A 22,222-nucleotide genomic window follows, 5' to 3' on the forward strand; every position below is an offset into this window, starting at 1 on the left:
TATAAATCGGTCTCAATGCAACAGTATGTGCACAAAAAATCTGAGCAGTAGAGGCTGAGAGTGAATCCCAAAGTAGGCACAGACATAGCCACAGTCACACTATCTGGCACAGGGGGACGGTACCTTTCCAGGCAGCACGAGCAGCCCTACTCTGTTCCTGTGGTTCACTGCTCAAGGAAAACACCCTACACGAATCTCATGGATTTTTGGTCTCTCCACTGTCTTGCTTCCAGTCTGCAGCATGCAGCTCCTGGACCTCTCATCCTCCTGCTGGCAAGTACTGAGAGAGTTCGCTAGTGGATTCTCTTCCACCACACAGAGAACACACTTTAACATAGAAATAAAACAAACACCCACAAAAAACCTAAACAAAAAACAACAAACAAATGAAAGAAGAGCTTAAGACATGGACTCTGGTGATCAGGTACAAGGCTAACCAGAGTGTGCTGACCAGCAGCCTCCCTGCGTGTGACCTGCCCTTATATACCTCTCTCTGTTTTCCCATTTTTATTCGTCCACCATCCACCTTCCCCCACCTTTGGTCCTTCCCCTAAATATCCCATAACAAATGTTGTACAATCCCAGAATTGTCACATTCAGTCATCAAATTCACCCACTTGAGCACTCCTTAATAAGTCCTACACCCATTTAAGTAGTAATCCTCCTTAATTTGCATAGCATTTAGAGTTTTTTTCTGATAGATTGCCTTAGCAGATTTTGCAGCAGGGACAGTAACTTAATGGCCTGTCTTTTATGGTCTCAGGGGTAGCTGATTCAGATGGATTAGGTTGGCTGTGTTCCCCAACTTATCGTCGTTCCTCTCATCACTCTCTCTCTATTTGAACAGCTGTTATTTAGGTATCTGTACAATGCAGAATACTTCAGATTTAATATTCCAATGTTAAAGCACAAAAAATAACTAAAATATTATGTTTTAAATCCACGCATTATTATAAGTCAAAGTTCAGAATACTATGAAGAATCCACCTTATTCTGAAGAACTAGCATTTTTCTGTTGCTTTTCTTGGCTTCTCCTCTTCAGCTGTCATGAATATCAAAACAAAAACACAACTGCAGACTAACATTATTGGCTAAGAAACTGAGCCTTAATCGGCTCCCACAGCTCCCATCATGTTGCAGCATGATTTCACATTGTTCAGAATTTGTCAGCCAGGATATACCTTTCACAACCTTTTATCTAAGTGATAACTGCTTGGTAAAAATTGGAAACTTGCCAGAACTACTATAAAATTTTAGATGTTTTCTTTGTCTCTCATGTATTGGGCAAATTTGAAGCTCTGATAGATCCAACTGTCATAGCATGTCCCTTTTTAATCACCATTTCAGTTAGATTATATTCATTAAGTAGTGGCCAGTATAGAGTAGCAGTGATTTATAGAGGTACACTGTCCAAACAGGCAGCCACGCAGAATTTAAGATGAAAGTCTTAGGTTCGTGCAGGTTGTAGGGGCTGTCCACTGAAATAAGGTCTGGCTTCCAGGGAAGCTAAAGCAGAAGCAGAAGCTTTTTTTATGCTCAGAGAGTTCATGTACTCTCATGACACAGAAAGTTGTGTTCATGCCTGGGTACCTGAGGTGGAAGGATTCCTTAAGTTTTCTGGTTTGTTTTGTGCACCAGTTCAAGACTTTACTTTCCAGAGGTACTGAAATCACTTTCTCATAGTGAAATGATTCTTTTCCTGCAGAATGCAGTGGGTTTTCACCCTAAATCTGCGGACTTTGCTGTTTTAAATGGAAATATTTTTCGGTTGTCAATGAGCAAGGATTATCTCAAGTTTTAGAAAAAAAATGTTCTTTATGGATTGAAACAGTTTTTAAAAAGCAACATTGGAAAATGAAAGATAGGTCTGCTCGCATTTTGTTTGGTTTCATTGTGAGTTGTTGAAACTTAATCCCAATGAGGTTTAGATTCTCTTTTAAATTCATGCATCCACAAGTTATGGGTTTTTCCATAAATGTCAGGCTTAAATCTTTTGAAGAGTAATTTGCTTCAACAGAAATCAACTCCTGTAGATTAAACTCTGAGAATTCTAAGCATGTTTTGTGAGAACATCTATTCTTTTTTAATTATTATGTACTACCTTGTAAGCAGAAGTTTGAGCAACATCCTTTATCATACAAGTAACCAGTTGTTCAGCTCTCTGATTGTAGAATATTGATTGCAGAAGATAGTCACTCATAAAAGTATTTCTATAAGTGTTCCATAAAAAAGAAGAAAAAAACGTGGTCATTGTCTCTGTGCAGTTCCTGAGAAATTACCTTATTTTAAAGAAAATGGTCTTTTTTTCTAACCTTGATTTAAATTTAAAAGAACAAGATTTAGTGTTCTCTATTTTTCTATGGGTTCAAGTTAGTATTTACATATTCCATAAGTTAGAAGAAACTGTACCATGTACTATATAAGATTTAAAGCTCTAGTTGATATACTTTATTTAATTTAATAAAATAAACACGATTCATTGATTTTTCTCTTCAAGCTGCGAGATACATTTTCACTATACAGGAAGAAATGTGAAAAGATACAATGATAAAACATTCATAAATTGTATGCATTTAAATTGCTAAAATCTAAACTGTATATTGCTTATTTACTAATAAGTTGGTTTTCATTTTGTCTATTTCCTTTATCATGGACAAAGCTGTCTGCAAAAGAGAAAGCAGAGTAAAATGGATAGTCTTGTCTGACAAAAGCTCAAGCGAAAAAAGGTTAATTATAGTAGAAGTGGTAGAAAAGGGTGTTATCATCATTTGCATATGAAAATGAGTCTCCTTATGTTATGCTGTCAAACACTTTGATAATCTAAATTCCAGCCATTAGTAAAGAGAAGCCTGCAAGAAATACTAATACACCGATTTGCAGGTACACTCCATCAGTCTGCTTTGTTTTCTTCTAGACAACTTGGCTGCAGCAACTTATTCTCAGATCATCACTGTATTGACACAAATATTGTGTCTACTAATAATAAGCAATCTATTTACAATCCTTTATCATTTAATTTATAATTGTGATTTCGTAGTCATACATGCATATATAGAAATAAATTTCTTGCAGTAATGAGACAGCTTTGTAACTAAAAAGCAACTAGATTGGATCCTGGTTCTGTTTGGAACAGTAGATGTTTGAGTGGAAACTGGCTTGGTGAAATAATTTACTAAATATTTCCTCTCTTGATTTGAGATTTTAATTGGTCCAGATCATGGTAATATGGTATAATTATCCTCAAATAGCATTTGCAGATAGATATTAAAAAGCCCATTTTCTAATAGAAACACATTGCCATTCCACAAGCAAGCGTTGTGCCTAATTAGGAGTCTTTTGACATCTCAGCTGTGCTAGGACATCTGAAAGAGACCTCCAGCTTTGATGATGGGCTGTTCTGTTGAGGCTGGCCACAATAAAAAAATGTACCTTCTGGTATAAAGAAAAGCTTTATGGGTTACAAATACCTCATATACTGTACTGGAGGTACCTTTACTCTAAAAGTCTTGGCTTTACCCTGTAGGAACAAACAACAATCCATAGCAGCTTATTACACCAATTAAAAAAAATAATTAATTTCTTTGATTACATAAAGTTATGCTTGGTTGAACAAAGCACTAATCCCATGTTCCAGTGTTCTGTTCAATGGAGTGTCAGTAGCTTCAGCATGAGCCAGTGTGGTGTGTCCCAGGACACTGAGTCACAGGCACGTCCCAGGATCAGTTGTCACAGGCACGTCCCAGGATGCTGTGTCACAGGCACGGCCATGCAGTCATGACATTCCTTTGGACTGGGGTTGCATCAGCCACTCTTTCCCTTCTGTGATCTCTTTTTCCGTGTAGAAAAATAGATTTTCTTCTTTGCCTTTTCATCGTGGAGTGTTTTGGGATAGGTACCCCACAGAGTAAAACAATTTCTGATCAGATTGCTTTAATGTGTTTCATAAATACTGCATACGTATCAGAGAGTTAGGTTAAGCCTTAATAGTTGCTAATAGAGTTCTGTGACACTGGCATGGCTGAGAGATTTTCTCTGAATTTTGACAGCCTCAAGAGAGGGTGTTAACAGAAAATAAATGACTGGTAAACAGTAGGGAGAAAAAAAAAAAAGAGACTGATGGCTGCAGTCCAAGGGGTCATTGTTTCAGAAGAGGAACAAGGACTGTGAGGGAGATGCTTAATGGACAATCTGCATCTCATGGGATTTTGACCAGAGAAAATGAGCCTTAGCAAAGTAAGCAGCTCTCCTTATTGTAACATAGCCTTCAAGCTGGTACTATAAAACAAATTACTGCAGTGCATTCCATCGTTCCTAGTGCCTAATATATTGAGTATTCAGTACCCTTGTTTAGTCATACCAGCACCATCACAATATAGATTTCAGCATCCTTGCTCCAGAGCTCGGCAAAGGAATTATGTTTGATGTCGTCCTGACTTTGTCTGAGGATTATGGATTATGGTGGGCAGTCTTGTCTGTTATCTGCAAATGAATATTATGTGCCACTGTTTTCCTCGCCCTGCCACTTCTTACCAGTGGAGGTGGGAACAGTGAAATTTCTTTGAATATTTGTCCCCTTTGCTCTGCACATTTTGTAGTTTCTGGTTCTACTAAGGAATAGTTCTAGCTCTTATAATTCCTCACCCAGTTATACTCTACGTAGCTGGAAATGCCGTTTAGCTCCTAGATGTATTTAGTTGTGGAGAAAGAAAATACTAGAAGGCATGAAGCATAAGAGTATTGTCTAACTGGATTCTGTGTTTAGTAATCATATAAGAAATATATAACAGTAGATATTTTTGGCATACATCAGTCAAGAACTTGTTAGTATGATGTTATAGTTCTCATTCAGCATCATCAGTCTGGTATCCTTATTAAATGTAGGAACAGCAATTCATGGAAAGTTAAGTTCCTGTTTTGTGAACAAATAAATTAGTAAAGTAACCAGAATGAGACCACATTTGCTAATGCTTCCTTCAGTTATGCCTTACTGCACATCTGCTTCTGGCACAGTGTTAGCTAGTGCGTTGATGCTAACGGACTCAGAATTTTTAGTTCTAACACTATGCTATTGTGTTAGTATTCAGACTTTTTGAACAAACAGGGTTTCTGAAGCATGTCAAATTGAAATGAAGAAATAATAGTATTTTATTTAAAGCACTAACCAGCAGTTTTGGTCTGCATGCTCTGAAATGAAAATAAATACACCTATTTTAAAACAAAAAAAAATACTTCAAATTAAATTCCTCTGTGATTTACCATTTGAAAGTTAGTGTGTGCCAACACCTTATCACGTGCCTGAAATACCGCAGTATTCACATGTTCATTTAGTAAAGGATAACTAGCTCAAGAGTAACAGCTCAAGGATTTCACATACCAAAAAAATTACAAGGGAGCAATTGATTGTAAGCCAGTTGCTCCTGAGAAACTGTGCATTGTCCCCTCTGTGCTCGATGCCAGAAAAAACACCTCTGTTTCATTTCTTAGCAGTGTAATACAACTACTTCTGCTGGCATTTACCACTGAATGGCATTTACCACTTAGCATAACTGCTTGATTGACCTTTGCTTAATCTGAACTCTGCTTAGCTGAACACTTACTCCCCTGGCAGAGCTACTCACCTTTAGTTACTCTCAGACTTATACAAGATCCAGCTTTTTTTGTCCCTATCATGTTTGAATACCTCTATAACTAGTGGAAAACTAGAGTTGTACTCTATGGTTTCTGGCTATGCATATTCATATAACATTGAATACAATTTTCCACCTAGGCACAGAAATGAAATCACTTCTATAGTGATTTATATAATTTTCTCTTCCAATAAAAGTTCTCTTCTGGGACCACACCAAGGGAAAAACAGTGTAGAAGAGAAGAAACTTGGAATGAATTAAAACAGATGAAGGAAAAGTACCTGATTCTTTGTAGAGGAGTACTGTGAGCCTGAAGTTGTATAAATGATAATGTGAAAATCTGGCTGCCTCTTTATTCCTTCCACTGTTCAGTATGAGGTACTCAGTTTGCTTTGGGGTTATAGAAGATAAGGAAGGCTTCTCTCTGAAAATGGAATAGATGCTTCTTGGATGTTAAGATAAATGAAGAAATATTACTTGAACCACCTGAGACCACGCTTAGAGATTCATTTTTGTAAAGAAAAAAATATAATCCTTTTATTATACCAAACAGAACTTCATATTAATTGAAGTTTTTAAATCCTGCTAGGAATTGCTTTGCAAGCATTTTGGGTCTTGCTGATAAGTTTTGATATTATATTTATAATGATTGTATGCTAAATTACTCTATCACGGACAGTTCAAACTTAAATTTCTAGTTTCATTGTGAGCAGAAAGATTCAGGAAATATTTAAATAATGAAAAATTGAAATAGCGAAAGAAACAGTTACAAAGTAGTGTGTATGATAGTTTATTTATATTTTGTTTCGTAATATAAATCTTTTCAGGGTTGGGTTATTTGGACTTGTAGGTGCATTATTGGTATAGTGCAAATTATTGATATGATGTGAATTTATTTTAAAAAATAAGTTATATACCATTTCAGTTTTTATATGCCTTTTCCCAGATATTATAGCTGCCATATCTAACCAAAGTTATATCTCAGTTCATACGATGAAAACTGCTTTTAGTGAGTTTAGATTTTGACTGTTAACTGTTTTGAAGTAGGAAAACAAAATCTGAATGCAGCAAACCTGTTAAAGCCCATATTGTGGGAGGTAGGAGCGAGGGGGCAGTTGGAGGCCATGGATATCGACCTGAGCCTCAAAGAGACAAGTAGCTACATTTGGCACTAGCTTGGAGTGAATGGGAATCTTCTTGCTGTAATCTGGCTGGCAGGTGACAAATGCATGGGTTATTTTGGCCTACCTGGCAGGAGAGGTGAAGTTTTCTACTGAGCTGGTGATGGAAGAAGGGCCTTCAGACTGAAATGCTGCATGGCCATGTGGTGTTGTTTAACCCCAGCCAGCAACTAACACCCACCCAGGTGCTTGGTCACTCCCCCTTGGTGGGATGGGGGAAAGAGAGAATTAGAAGAATAAAAGTGAGAAAACTCATGGGTTGAAATAAAGATGGTTTAATAGGTAAAGCAAAAGCTGTGCATGCAAGCAAAGCAAAACAAGGGATTAATTCCCTACTTCCCATCAGCAGGAAGGTGTTCAGCCATCTCCAGGAGAGCAGGGCTCCATCGCTTTTAATGGTTACTTAGAAAGACAAATACTATCACTGCCTCTTTCTTTTCCCCTGACCTTTACATGCTGAGCATGACATCACGTGGTATGGAATATCCCTCTGGTCAGCTGGGGTCAGCTGTCCCGGCTGTGTCTCCTCCCAACCTTTTGTACACTCCCAGCCTTCTTACTGGCAGGCTGCTGGGAGAAGCTGAAGTGTCCTTGACAGCTCAGCAACAACAAAAACATCAGTGTGTTATCATCATACTTCTTATACTCAATCCAAAACACAACACTATGCCAGCTAATGGGAAGAAAATTAACTATCCCAGCCAAAACCAGGACACCATCCAAGATCAGTAAGAAGTCAAACAACTTTGCATCACTTTTTGACAAATGAAGTCAATGTACGTTTTTATTAGAGTCAGAATAGGACAGGGAAATGAAGATCTTGTAGCTAATCTGTTACAGGATTTCTCCTTTTCAACAAACAGCACTTCATTCTTTCTACAGCTCAGCTTAGACCTCCTTCCCTCAAAGACCTGATCTCTTCCAAGTGTTATGGCACTGGTAGTGGATGTACTACTGATAAACAATCCATTTAATAGAGTTTTGACTTTTGAGACTTAGCTCTTCACTAACATGCTGCCGTGTGGTCATGTAAGACAAAAAGTAGCATAAACATACGGATATTTTTTTACACTTGTGTTGTAAAATCTTTGATTGAAATCTTAAATTACTTATTAAACCTCTGTGAATGAGCTGTCTTCAGCTTTATGTAGAGCAGCACAAGCAATTACAAACTTTACTTTTGTGATTTAATGAAAGTTTTTGTTATTGTCTTATTTCCTAGTGCTACTTAATTATATGAGTTCAGAATTAATATCACCCATACTGTTCTTTTAATTTGGTGGAATATGAGCATCTATGTTCCCGACAATGTTTTTCTTTAGCAGTTACTTTAAAAGTTTATTTGTTGACAGCAATAGACTGATTATATTAAATACAAGTTGAAATGATTGTCTACTTTTATTATACAATAAAACAATATACCAAGTCTGTCCTAGCCTGAATGTAGTTATTGCTGTCTGATAAAAGAGATCATTATATAAAGTCATTAAAAGAATCATGCAGACAAGAGTCATTAACTGTGTACATTTAGCTAATGAAAACGGAAAGCAAAAATCTCCTAACTGATTCATAATCATTTGGATTGAGGGCTCATAATGGGTGATGTGACAGATAAAAAGATCAGTGATTAAATGTTTGAACATGGGGGAAACATTACGGAGATGTGTCTGACACACAAAATAAAATTCACTGAGTGGTATTTTGTAAGATTTTGTAATTTCCAAGATGTTTCTATGGAATTATTTGTCTGTCAGTAGTTCAAAGAATACAATGAAGTACTTTTTAAACAAGATATGGGTGCCTGGCAGGTGCATTGTGTAATGAGAGTGTACCTTCCAAGATTTTTATATTCAATGACAAGAGTAATTGCATCATCTTCCAGAGGTTAGTACTGAGAAAGGAGCGTGGTTTGTGTTTCTCTGTTTAGTGAAAGCATGTGGAATCCGAGTTTCTGATTATTTTCTGGCTTCGTATTAAACATTAATCTTTCTGTGCAGAAGCATATGGCTTGCAGTTACTTATAGAGCACGCTATACAGCAGCTTAACATTTATACTACAGTACCATAGTCAGGACTGTGACTGTGTGTAAGAAATCGTACAGTATAAAAGTTTCAAAACATAGGATTCTGAGTATGGACCATTGCATAACCACTCAGGTACCTAAATAACTCATCTGAAGATAACAAATTACTTATTCTGTGATTGTTAGTGTTTTGAGGATGGAACTCAGATTTCATTACCTAAGACACATGGTTTATCAAGATTCCAAGGTGCAATATATGTCTTTTTTCTCACTTTGGTACATAATTCATTGTGTTGATGGGAAATTCCAAGCTTGCTGCTCCAAGTAACAGGCTTAATAGTGGCATTTAACACAGGGTGAAAGAAGTAGATTGGGACATATGCTCTATAAGGATAATTGAGGCCAGTTATTCCCCCACTGCTATTAGTCTAATTTACTACTAAACATAAGCCATTTTTTATCACATATTCTGTGAATTCGCGTCTCGAACTAATACAACTGAAACATCTGAACATCTTTTGAAACTCTACACACTAAAAATGACAGTGTCAACCTGTATTGAGAGATTTGAAAAAAAAATGTTAGTACTTATAAAAACTCTGACTGCAGATTGAAAATCAAATGTTTCTTGAATTTAATATGCAGTTTACACAAAATAATTATCTGAAAGTATGCTTGGAAGGAATGCAGTTATTTCCCTGAACGTTTTTTTTCTCTTTTTTTTAGAATTGGGTAGAAAAAGCAGAGAAACAGCAACTACTGTCAGACACCCTTGAACTTTCAGAGCTATTTCATCCAGACACATTTCTCAATGCCTTACGCCAGGAGACTGCAAGGTGAGGGAAAAATAATCTACCTGTTTATGTGTGCTAATGTCATTGTTCCCTATGCGTGAAGATGGTTATTATTTCATTTTGAGGACACAGATGCAACAAATTATGGAAGTTGCTGTCATTAGTCATTTTAATTTTATTACTTGAACTGAAGTAGAAGAGCTGTGAGTTACTTCTTTAAATGCTGAGGGTTTTTTTTCTCTTAGATGAAATTAAAATGTATTTTTCTTTAAAGTAAGACAGTGTGGTACACATTGAAAATACACTGGTTTTGCTTTTGTATTTCATTTCTTGTTGTTATATGTCTCTAAGATTTACTGGATATATGTTTCCCTTGCAGAGTAATGAGCTGTTCAGTGGACAGCCTTAAATTTACAGCATCATGGAAGGGGCGAATACAGGAAGGCAAACTCCAAGTTAAGGTATTTTGCTAGGATGTTTTACTAGAATTTTATGAGGATGTTTTATTAGCATAGTCCAAGTCATCTGTCCATACATTTTCTGGAAAATTGAGCTATAAATATGTTGGTGTACCTGAGATTCAAAGGCTGGTTAATGTGTAGAGCTACAAAAATGGTAGTGCAAAAATTCCACAGAAATGGGAGAAGGAAAGCAGTTATCTTTTTAACTCTAGTCACAGTGTTTATTTAAAGCTTAAAGTTTAAAATTTAAATCTATCCTTGCTCCATTCTCTTCAGCCGCCTCTTAGATAAAAAATGAAGCTGCAATTCCAATAGTTAATATCTAAGTGTTGTTCAGAAAGTAGTTATCCTGAAAGACTTGTGATATGTAGCAAGAGGAAATACACATGCAAATCTGTAAGTCTGAGGCCATGTGTTCACATTTGTCGAATCACTGAAAAGAGACTTGAAATGAAGTGAACAAACCAAAGTAAACTATAATGTGACTAGCTTTTGATATGATAAAGACCTAACAACTTTTTAGTGGACATATAGGGCTACATCCAGCAACCATAAAGTCACTACTGATTGCGTAGACAGCAAAGTAGTGATGAGTCCTCAAATGATTTAGTTTAGCTTCTTAACATTTCAGGTGGCACTGTTGCTTTGGCTGAATCCAGATCTCTCTGCACCTGTTTTATACTTAATTTCGTAGCGAAGTCACAAAATAAGATCGCTCTGCTACATCTTCCAACAGGTGTGTTGGTCCCATGGCAGTGCTGCACATCTCCAGGTGCTGTGTTCAGCACAGAGCTCAGCACCTCAAGCTGAGCTCCTGCAGAAACCTGGGTGAATAACGCCGGGCACTCACCGCGCGGCTCTGTACCCGTGTGCAGCTACGGCACAGAGATCGTGAGACTAGGAGGGGGAAAGCAAGCAGCAGGGCACCTCCTCTAGCCCAGGCTGCCCAGAGAGGTTGTGGAGTCTCCTCTGGTGATGTTCAAAACCAGCCAGGACACATTCCTGTGTGTTCTGTTCTGGGTGAACCTTTTTTACCAGCTGGGTTGGACTAGGTGATCTCCAGAGGTCTCTTCCAACCCCAACCATTCTGTGATTCTGTGAAAATGCAGGCAGACACAAGGCTGTAGGAAGTGTTAGGGTTCTGTGTTGGCTGCTGACGCTATCTAAAATTATTAATACAGAATTTATATTCCTAAACTATTAATAGATTTGTAAGGCCAGAACTGTAATCATCTGATCTGACCTTTATACAATACAGTAATTTGAACTTTGTTGAATTAATTCCTGTTGAAACTAGATAATATAATTTAGAAAATTACTCAGTGCTAGTATTTTAATAAGAGTAATGGTTGTCTACTTCATTTAATGAGGAGCAGGTGTGAGTAGAACCTGGAGATAAATAAACCAAGGGACTTTCAGGGCACTCTGGCTCCCTGGGATAAATGTGGGATATGATAAACCTGGGAGCCTGCAAATCACATGTTCTGAGGTTCCAGATTCAGCCAAGACTTCTAAGTTCATAGCACTGAGCCAAAACTGATTTTCGCATCCCAGACCACTCATTCTAGTAGGCTGACTATCGGCTGCAGATCCTAGAAGCCTGGACTTCTTCAAAATCATCTTACCATTTTTGGAAAATCTCAGAAGTCAATGTCAAATGCCTCAACTCAATACATGAATAATATTATCTATGTATTTTAATATGCTAAAAAATAATAAAATATTTTAAATTGCTGGATGGAAATAGCTTCTTGAAAACTCAAGAATTAAAACTTAATTAGAGGAAAGAGTTTTATAACAACACTCCCATTAGGTGTATTGAAGCTTGTAATTCTTAGTTATGTTCAGATTTATGTGATAGTTTTTGATAATATTCGTTAGGATACACTGTTAGCAGTAGCTGTTATATGTAGGTAAACAGATCAATATATATTCTCGATCACTTTACAATGAGTCTTATGTTCCAAGAGGAATAAAAAATGAAAAGAGCATTTTGTTTAAGAGGCAATTCTCTGCCACGGGAATAGTAAAAACAGTTAGGCGAGTGGTTATTTTTTAGCAAAAGGTAAGAATCCTGTCAAGTTTACTTACTTGATTTGAATATTATCCTTTCCTCAGGAAGAACAATATTCAGTACATCTGTATTAGTAAGAGTTCACCAGTATTTTCACTTCAATCTTTTATGTACAGAAAGTCTTTGGAACCCTTTGCCATGATGAATATTTAGATCCCTTTCCATAAGTCCTTCCTTGTACTTGTGGAGAACTGGGGTGAAACTTCTACATTAGTAAAGCTACATACCACATGGACTGTAACCAAGGCATAAAAATGTCAGTGATTCAGAAAAATCATCCTCTAAATGTGTCTTATTTGATAAAAATCCTATGGATTGCACGTTAAGCTTGGTTCACATGAGCAATATGAATTTTAATACGGGTAAAGTTAATGTTGTATCTGCAGTTTCAAGAATTCAGGCTGACCTTATAGAGCAAGGAGTTCAGAAAAAAATCAGTCAGCAGAATAGGCAAGTCCTTAAACACATGGCTGTGGTGAGGTAGCTGGGGCTCTATTTTATTCCACTTTAGATATCTAACTAGGAAACTGGAGTTTACCAGCTTCGTTTTGTCAATGAAGAAAGACAGGTGCCAATTCAAATCTTAAATGAGTTAAACAACCTTCAGGACATACCTGTATTTCTCTGCTGACAGGAGAAAACCACAATTGCTAGAGCCCTACCATAGTCATTTTGTTCAATTGCCTGGAGGTAAAAGTTTTTTTCTTAAAAGATCTGTCACATTTTTGAAGTTTAAATAAACAGATATTATGGAGACATAGGCCTCAGTTAAGAGTTATTTAAAGATATTCCAGACTCTATGCAAAATATATGTTAAGTTTATACACTGCTGTTATGAGGAACACCATTTATCTTCTTGATTAAAGATGAGAGCATCATTGTATAAAAATATCAGCGATTGTAGACATTTGCAATGGTCTTTGTGTGCCAGAAATTTCAAATAATATACCTTGTGATGGCCTGTAAGTCAGAAGTATCAAGCACTGGAACTGTCAGTGTAACTATGAAGTAGGCAGAGGAACACTCAATTAGGCCAAGAATACACCTGGATCTGGGTGGATTATCAAATCTAATCTTAAACTAGCAGTGTTAATTAGACATATGATGTGAAGTAGATCTCTCCTAGTAAGATTTGATGAATATATGATTTAGAGTCAATCTGTATAAAATTACACTTTCTCTAATATCCCTTCAGATTGCTTTAACCTGCAGTAGCTTTTAGGTACTGAAAATGTGTGGCTATTGGTATATAATCACATATTGATATGCAAATATATCCGTTTACTTTGTGCACTGATTGTGCTGTCAGACAAAAGCAGATAGTAATTTCTTTTGGCATTCTGTTTTCTGTGATTGTAGAAACATGGTGAGAGTCTTTTGAGGTAGCAAATGGTATGAGCTTGGGTAAAGCTTAATAATACATAGTGAAACTCAGAAATTTATTGCAAAACTATAATATTCAAATGCATATTAGCATTTATATCAAAACTATGCTGTTAGCAATTGATAGAAATATTACTAAAAGGCATCCCGAGAGGTGTTTTTTACATTATACCTATCCTGAAGTATCAAGACATTACTGATTGAAACCTGTAGAAGTTGTGAAGTGAAAATAATACTTCCTGATGTCTGCTGTAGTTTGTATAATTTTGTGGGTAATTATGCCATTAAATAGTAAGGAAAAATGAATTGTAGTGATTTTGAAATTTGGGAAACAGGTGCTTTGGACCATTGTATCAGCACACTTTCTACAGTTGAATTTTAAAGAAACATATTCTGTAATGTGTAAAAAGAGCTTTTTTTGAAACTAAACTAGTACTACTAGTTGCAAAATGCCAAATACTTTGTAAGAATTAAAGTTTTTAAAATTATGGTCAACTCCAGCCATTACTCTGAGCTGAGCTGCAAAAATGCTCTGCATGCTAATTACAGATACTGTGAAATCCATGTCCTTCATAGTAGTTGTAATTTCTTTACGCTGTTTATAATAGAAATGAGAACATGGCTATTGGAGTACTCACCCAAACAGTATCTGAAAGTACATTGTTCTGGTGTTTTATTTTCTTCGGTGTCTTTTAATATTGAATCAAAGTCAAAATTTTGGTCTTCATCTTCGAAGCAGTTTCAAGGATTGGTTGAAGCTGTCCTGGAGATCAAATGGTGTTATTTTACATAACTATAATGTCAAAGGAATGGCCAATATCAGAAGAAGAAATGTGTGTACAGTAGAGATTTTTCAATAGGTGACCCACTTCTATAGAAACTTCTTTTAGAGATGTTCAGGATGGCCAGACCTTTGAACACCCTAGCAGTAAAGTTTAAAACCTCTTAATCAGACCAGTCTTCTCTCAATAACTTTGTCAAACTCACATATTTATCAAACTTAACTCCATAACGTAATTCCCTGTAGAATTCAGGAAGGACAGAAAGAAGAACGTATGAGACAAGTCTTTCTCATATTTGTGTGATAGAGATAAATAAGAGCTTTCAAAGCTTTCAGTCAGAAGTATAATGAGATATAGTGTAATCTACGACCTGTGCATATAATAAAGTGAGGCCTTAAGTATCAATGTTAACAACAGAGAGCAGTAGGAAGGAGTCTGTGGGAAAGCCTCAAAATAATCATTAGTAAGACCTGGTTTTATCGTATATGATATTTTTCTTCATATTCTTTTTTCTTGCAAGACAGAAGAAGTGGCACTGGAATGTATATAGGCTGTCATTGAAGATTATTGACACCCAAACTTCTCTTTTACTAGACAATGCCAGCTTTTTGCAAAAATCTCTCTGTGTGGAGATACTCTGAGTTTCAAAAGAAATGGTACAAAATATCTGAGAGTCATAGAATGGTTTGGGTTGGAAGGGACCTTAAAGATCATGTAGTTTCAGCCACTCTGCCATGGGCAGGGACACCTTCCACTAGACCAGGTGTTTTAAATTCATTGCACAGAGGCCTTCTTATAGGAATTTTTTGAAGTTAAATTTAGAGAAAAAATCATACTACTCTGAGCTTTCCACATGAGGTGGTTTTGGTTCAGATTATCCACAGTTTTGCAGGCTTTACTGTCAATTCTGTTCTGTATGGAGAACAGATTTCTTCAAAGAATGTTGCCACTTCTCTGGTCACTGTCTGTCCAATGTGAAACACTTTTTTATACCTTTTTAAAATGAAATATTTTATATCTTTTTTTGACATTAGAATATGTATATATGCATCCTGCACATTGTAAGGAAGGGTCCTCAGCTCTAAGTTAGAACAGAAATATGACTTTAAAGAAGCAATTTTGGGAAGACTGCAATGCCTCTCTACAATCAAGGGAATTAGTTATTAAAAATGCAAAACATAATCTTAGCTAGTACACAGTTAATATTCGCAAAAAAAAACCCCAGCACTTGGGGTTTTCAAGCATGAGAATAACACCCATTGTGTTACTGTTTAATTGCAACTTTTTTGTGTCAAACAAATAATTTTAGAATACTGTTATTGTTTCTGTTACATCTTCTATGATACATATTTTCATTGTAATGTCATATTTTAAGCACTTTTTATAATTTATTACACTTTTAAAATTTTCTTGCAAGTGAAAATGATACAATTAGAAAATGATACCATTCTCCATTTTGTTTTTGTGGTCACCCATCCAGTTTCCAACACCCACTGTATTTCCCAGTTCCAGCACTGCTTTATGAACCTTGTATTTGGTGAAAGCCTAACTCAGTTTTATGTATTTAATTCAGAGACAGATGATTTTCAGATTGTAGCTTCTGTTAGACATCTGCTCTAGTTTAAGACTTGCCCTTTTGAAAACCTCAATGGAAGTTATTACTGATTTGAGTTTTGTTATTGCTGATATTGAAGTTCTCATTTCAGCAGGCTGAACTGAGTATTATTATTTATACTGGCAACTATTGTTTGTACTGGGAAAATAAAATGACCAACAGATATTGAAAATTTTATTTGGAAGAAATCCAGAATAGATATCATTGTCATTAATTTATTCAGGACTTCAGTGACGAAAAAAATAGAATGTTTAGTTCAGAAGCTGAAAATACTTATTAATTAAAAGAAAGCACTTAGAACATGTTACATATAAAGCATTGCATAGTTACTTACAGAAGTGTATATGGTTCTCATTTATTTTTTCCAAGCAATAGTTTATCTAAGAAATCTTGAATGATATTAAATAACATTTTCTATCATATTATTTCAATACCTTTTGTTTGCTTCTGTAGAAGCTGTAATCACACATTCCATTCTTGGAAAGCTGTGCTTAGACTTCCAAGCAGGAAGTCCTGCATATTTCAGTGGTTGTTCTGCTCTTCTTCTTGACATTGTAATGATTGTCTACTTGGCTATTGCTATCATATTTTCGTTAATCTAATGCCAGGCAACTGCAGTTTCATAAATGATTCACAGGTATTTTTCTCTAACATTTCAAATAGTGTGAATCCAAGTCAGAGGAAGTTCACGCCAAAGCATGGTCCAGATCTTGCTTTTAAAGTGTGTTTCCTATTCTCACACAGAACATTACAATGATTAGTTTCCTGTTATTTAAAAATTTGGTCACAGTAAAAAGGATTGTCATTTATTAAAGCGCAGTGTAATCATTACTGACATTTCAAGTCTGTTATATATGTTTGAATATTTTATATTTCCATGACAGATCAGTGGCTTACAACTGGAAGGCTGCAGTTTTGATGGAAATCGACTTTCAGAAAATCTGCATGATTCTCCCAGTGTGTCATCTATTCTCCCCTGTTACATGGCCTGGATTCCACAGGTACTAAATTATTAAAAGCCCTAAACTTTCAAGACCCATAATTCGCTTTTTTCTATGTAGTAGCTTCTCAGTATGATGTTGCTGACCTGTTTTCCCCCTTATTTCAAAATAAAAATCCATGTCTTTTTAATAGGAAAAGAAGTCACTTCTCTTACATAAAACAAGAACTTATAGTTTTGTCAATATTTTTTTAGCTTTTATTGTTTAGTTTAAGACGAGGGCTTTATTTCAGTCGTACCTTTTTTTCCTTGTCATTTAAAAAACATTAGCATATTTTCTGAAGTGTATTTAATAAATGTATACATGAGTTTGGGAGTTCATTCCTAGAATATATTTCTTTGTAGTTTAAACATTAAAATGCAACAGCAATAAAAAGATAGAGAACATGATGTGATCTGTAAGCAAAGAAAGTCTTTCTTCTACTTACACTAATTTTAAGAAATGCCAATGCTTGCAGAACTATGTAAGATGAAAGTGAAGTAATCCAGACAGTAAAAGTTGTTACTGCTTCTGCTCTCCAATTATAATAGCAGTCTCTGATAAATAAAGCAAAAACTTACACAGACCTTTTTCAAGGATGTGTAGGAATTACAAATTCATATACTTAGACTCCTATAACTAAAAGAATGCTTATTGTAGAATTAATTTCATCTAAATTTACCTGCCTAGAAGTTATTTGCCCAGTATGACTTAGTTGCCTTAGCTCCTCTTTGATCTTGGTAAAAGATTGGCAGCCGATCCTCTCACAAGGTAACTAACTGGGATAAATCTCTGTCTAGATGTGGCTCTAGGGACAGCCTAGGCTGCTACTCTGGGACAGGTAGGTGGGAAGAATCCCACATACAGATCTAAAATATTAAAACTTTCAAACCAAAAATCAAGTGTAAATGTAAAAAGTGAGAAATAGGGGTGAGTACAGGTTTTTTCCACTTTTTTTTATCACAATAAATACAATTAGCAGTATATATAAAAAAAAGAAAAATAATGTCACTTTTTATCCTGTCTTGTAGACATTAACTCAAACAAATGAATTTATTGACTGGACAAATTTGTTATTTGGCAATGTAGGGAACTCTGCAGAGTTCTCTCCTGAGAAGACTGGATTTGGTTAGAAGAATGTTAAAGAAAGTTCACTGGACCCACGTAGATGAGATTTTTGATATACTATGATAGATATTGTGCAAGGAGCTCCATTGCTAACACACTACTCTTTATCAACTTTTTTTTTTCCTCCCTTATTGCTATTTCCAGCACTGGAAGTATAGCATTATATTACAGTACAGCATCAGAAACATAATGGCCAAGGTTTAGACTTTGAACACATATGTAAATACTAGCCACCATCTCCACTACTGCTCCCAGCTTTGATGGGAAAGAAAATACTGAAAATTAAAAACCAACAAATAAAACACCACAAAACCTCTTTTACAGTTCTTTAGTAGTTTACAATGTTTGTTTTGTTCAGAGAAATAAACAGATTTCTAATTTACTTGAAAGGTGATGCATGGAATAAATGTGGAATTGCCAGACATCTTAAGAGACAGACTCAGTGGTGGGTGGGGGAGGAAAGTAACATACGCAGTTTTACCCAGTAACACCAAGTGTTTCTCTTGCACACACTGAAAAGGAGGATTGTAAGTAACCTTCACTTTATTCTGGAAAACATTTGTCTTATTATAAAAGCAGATTATTAAGTGTTTTTCTGAATAACAGTCTATATCCTTTAAACTTCAAAGATCCAGAAGTTATATGTGACCTCAGCAGAGAGCATTATCTGTAAAACATACAAGTGAGATAGTTCAATAGTCAGCGAATTCAACTTTTTCACATTTGAAATGAATAGCAAGTGAAGTATTTGTGTTAGAAAAAAAATACTATTATTTTAAAACAGAGGCCAAAACTTGTCAGCTGCCCAGATTTTAGATATAATATCTCTAAGGAGAGCATTTCTGAATTGCTTTGCCCTTAAGTTGTTTTGCTATGGGCTTCACTGTAAAAATTGACCACAATCAAACACTGTGCTCAGAAACCACAGCAGAATCGGGACATTATGCGCTTCTCCTTGTCTCATTATCCTCTCCTTAAGAGATGAGTGCATGAAGTGGAACATATTATCTTACGTTTGAAATGGTTTTCTTTTCCCCATAAATATCTCTTATGAAATCTAGTGCACAAAAATCCCTATATTTATAATTCAGTGCTTGGAGGTCACACAAACTCACAGAATCACAGTCATTTTCAACCAAACTAAAATAAATAGAGGGTTTTGAGCTACTAACATGATGCTTATTGACATTAAACAGTGAAGGTCCTTTCCAATTTTAATTCACTGGCAGCTCCCAAGCTGTGAAGGGTGTCACTAAGGGGGATGGACCCATGTGTGAGGCAGCCTAGACAAAGAATTTTTGGACTGTGTATAAGCCAAGGACATAGGATTTGTGGTTCGAAAAGACTTTCACAGAATGGCTTTAACCCTCAAATAATGTGATTTCTTTAAACATCAATGAGATTGAGAAAGGTGCAAGAACAGTTATTTTGACCCAAAAAGGTATAAAAAAGAGGACTTTGAAGGCAAACGGGCCAACTTTTGGCCTCTCACTTTTGGCAAAGCTTAAAGGCTATGATTAACACTTTACTCTCACATGGGCCAGAATTTTGGCTTCCTTGGTAGTGTTAACCAAGGCATTAAGTACAATCCTTCTGAGAACAGCTGAGTTCTTTTGACAAATTTCTGATTATTAAGTTATTCTTTACAACTCTTACAGTGTACAGACCTTCTGTAAGGATTTAAATACTGATGTTCGAAAGACATGGAAAGTTTATTACAAAAAGAGCAACAAAATTCTTGAGAAATGGCTTATGCTTGAATGCAAGGCAAAGTACTTGAAACAATTACTTTTTGCATTTTTCCTTTTTCCTGTTTTTAGTTATTTTCTAATATTCGTGCTTCACTAACTCACATTTGATGTGATTTGCATTAAAAAAAAACCCCTCATTTTTGTTTCAAATTCCTTTCTGACAAATGTGCTGCTTTGATCACAGAATCACACAGAATCACAGAATGTCAGGGATTGGAAGGGACCTCGAAAGATCATCCAGTCCAATCCCCCTGACGGAGCAGGAACACCCAGATGAGGTTACACAGGAAGGTGTCCAGGCGGGTTTTGAATGTCTCCAGAGTAGGAGACTCCACAACCTCCCTGAGCAGCCTGTTCCAGTGCTCTGGCACCCTCACTGAGAAGAAGTTTCTGCTCAAATTAAGTGGAACCTCCTGTGTTCCAGTTTATACCCATTGCCCCTTGTCCTATCATTGGTTGTCACCAAGAAGAGCCTGGCTCCATCCTTGTGACACTCACCCTTTATATATTTATAAACAAGGTCGCCCCTCAGTCTCCTCTTCTCCAAGCTGAAGAGCCCCAGCTCCCTCAGCCTTTCCTCATAAGGGAGATGCTCCACTCCCTTAAACATCTTTGTTGCCCTGCACTGGACCCTCTCCAGCAGTTCTCTGTCCTTGAACTGAGGGGCCCAGAACTGGACACAATATTCCAGATGTGGTCTCACCAGGGCAGAGTAGAGGGGAAGGAGAACCTCTCTCAACCTACTATCCACCCCTCTTCTAATACACCCCAGGATGCCATTGGCCTTTCTGGCCACAAGGGCACAGTGCTGGCTCATGGTCATCCTGCTGTCCACCAGGACCCCCAGGTCCCTTTTCCCTATGCTGCTCTCTAACAAGTTGTTCCCCAACTTAAACTGGAACCTGGGGCTGTTCCTGCCCAGATGCAGGACTCTACACTTTCCCTTGTTATATTATATTAAATTTTTCCCCGCCCAACTCTCCAGCCTGTTTGATGTTTGATTCTTGAAAATTTTGACATTTTCCTGTTGCCAGGAAGGGAGATTTTGAGTGTGATGGAAAACATAATTAATAGATATCAATTGAATCAAATCCTGAATTAGTTAAACTAAATAGATACATCCTGGGTTGAAAACCAAACTACATGCTGTATTAAACCTAGACTGAGTCTTTGAGCTCAGCTCTGTAGTAATTTTATGGTCTGTTTAAATGATACCTAACTGCTTGTTTGTTGACAGGATGCATATGGGCCATATTCTCCAGAGGAATGCATATCTTTACCAGTCTACGCCAGCATGGAGAGAGATCGTGTGGTGACAAATATTGATGTACCTTGTGGGGGAAACCACGAGCAGTGGATTCAATGTGGCGCTGCTTTGTTTTTAAAAAATCAGTAATCTGAAACTGCATTAAGTTAACTCTTGAAGTTAAGAATCATTGAAACTTCTCAGTTGTTTCTTATTAAAAGAAAACTGTAGATTTGTTACTTACACATTTTTAAAGCAATGGTTTATAAATTCTCATTTATTTTTTTGAGATATGTAAAATTTATTCTACTTGATTAGGACTTCTTTGTATGTTTGAGATGTTGTAGAAGTTGAGATGACACTATTCAGCAAACTGTTAATTTGAGTTATTTCTCTAGATTGTAATGTGCTGTATTTCTTTCTCAAACTTGCTGAAATCTCTTATGTTTTGCCCCTAAATATTGGATATGAATTCAAAGTCAGCGTTTTTTCTTTGATCAGTTTTTTTTTCATTATCCTTTTTGAACTGTTACTTGTATGCCTCCATTATTTAATAAAAGAAAATGATGAAACTTACCTGTTGTTAATGGAATTGGATGTTTTACTTGAATATAAATTTCGGATAGATGTTTCAGCCTCTTTTAAAGATGTTTTACTTGTAATCATATTTCTTTGAGTTGGTAGTAAATAATAGGAGAAAAAATAGGAGCTTCATAAACTTCTGTGGAGTTACAAATTCAGTTAGACTACCATCATGGTTGTTATCTGGAAGTCACTAAAAAAAGCATTTTATGAAACGGTACTAAATTCCAGTAGGAACAGGCACATAAATGCCCAAGATAGACAGTTCTTTAGACAAATGAAAGAGGTTTTCACCCAGTTGTTAAGAGATTAACAAAGGGATATGCAAATGCTTTTGCTCTGTGATGTGAGAGACCCTGGAGTCTTGTTCTTCGTGCAGGATACTCCAGTTTGATTTTGCTGATTCATGTGCATCATATTGGGATGCTGTTGTAGTTTTGGTGTGCAGTCTGACAAAGTCCCAGAAGAAGCAGAAAAGCCAAAGTCCAGCAGAAAGCATCATTACTGGATGGTGAAGTCTCAACATAAGAATTGAAAGTGTCTAATTTTAACTGCAATTAGAGTCACCTCTTGAAGATATTTTTAAGGGCCAAA

The 22,222-nt window shown here is 36.2% G+C and overlaps 1 protein-coding gene across 3 annotated transcripts in view; it reads left to right on the forward strand.

Annotated features, from left to right (window-relative positions):
- Positions 1 to 21,622, forward strand: part of DYNC2H1 (dynein cytoplasmic 2 heavy chain 1) — a 166,287-nt gene extending 144,665 nt beyond the window's left edge. For all 3 annotated transcript variants that reach the window (XM_065047277.1, XM_065047353.1, XM_065047417.1), the window contains exons 86-89: positions 9,559 to 9,668; positions 10,006 to 10,087; positions 16,826 to 16,942; positions 21,038 to 21,622. In XM_065047277.1, coding sequence (XP_064903349.1) covers positions 9,559 to 9,668; positions 10,006 to 10,087; positions 16,826 to 16,942; positions 21,038 to 21,196 — 468 coding nt within the window. In that variant the 3' untranslated portion in view covers positions 21,197 to 21,622. The remainder of the gene's footprint in view (positions 1 to 9,558; positions 9,669 to 10,005; positions 10,088 to 16,825; positions 16,943 to 21,037) is intronic.
- Positions 21,623 to 22,222: the final 600 nt, after the last annotated feature.

Source organism: Columba livia, chromosome 1, assembly GCF_036013475.1.
Source record: "Columba livia isolate bColLiv1 breed racing homer chromosome 1, bColLiv1.pat.W.v2, whole genome shotgun sequence".
NCBI lineage: Eukaryota > Metazoa > Chordata > Aves > Columbiformes > Columbidae > Columba > Columba livia.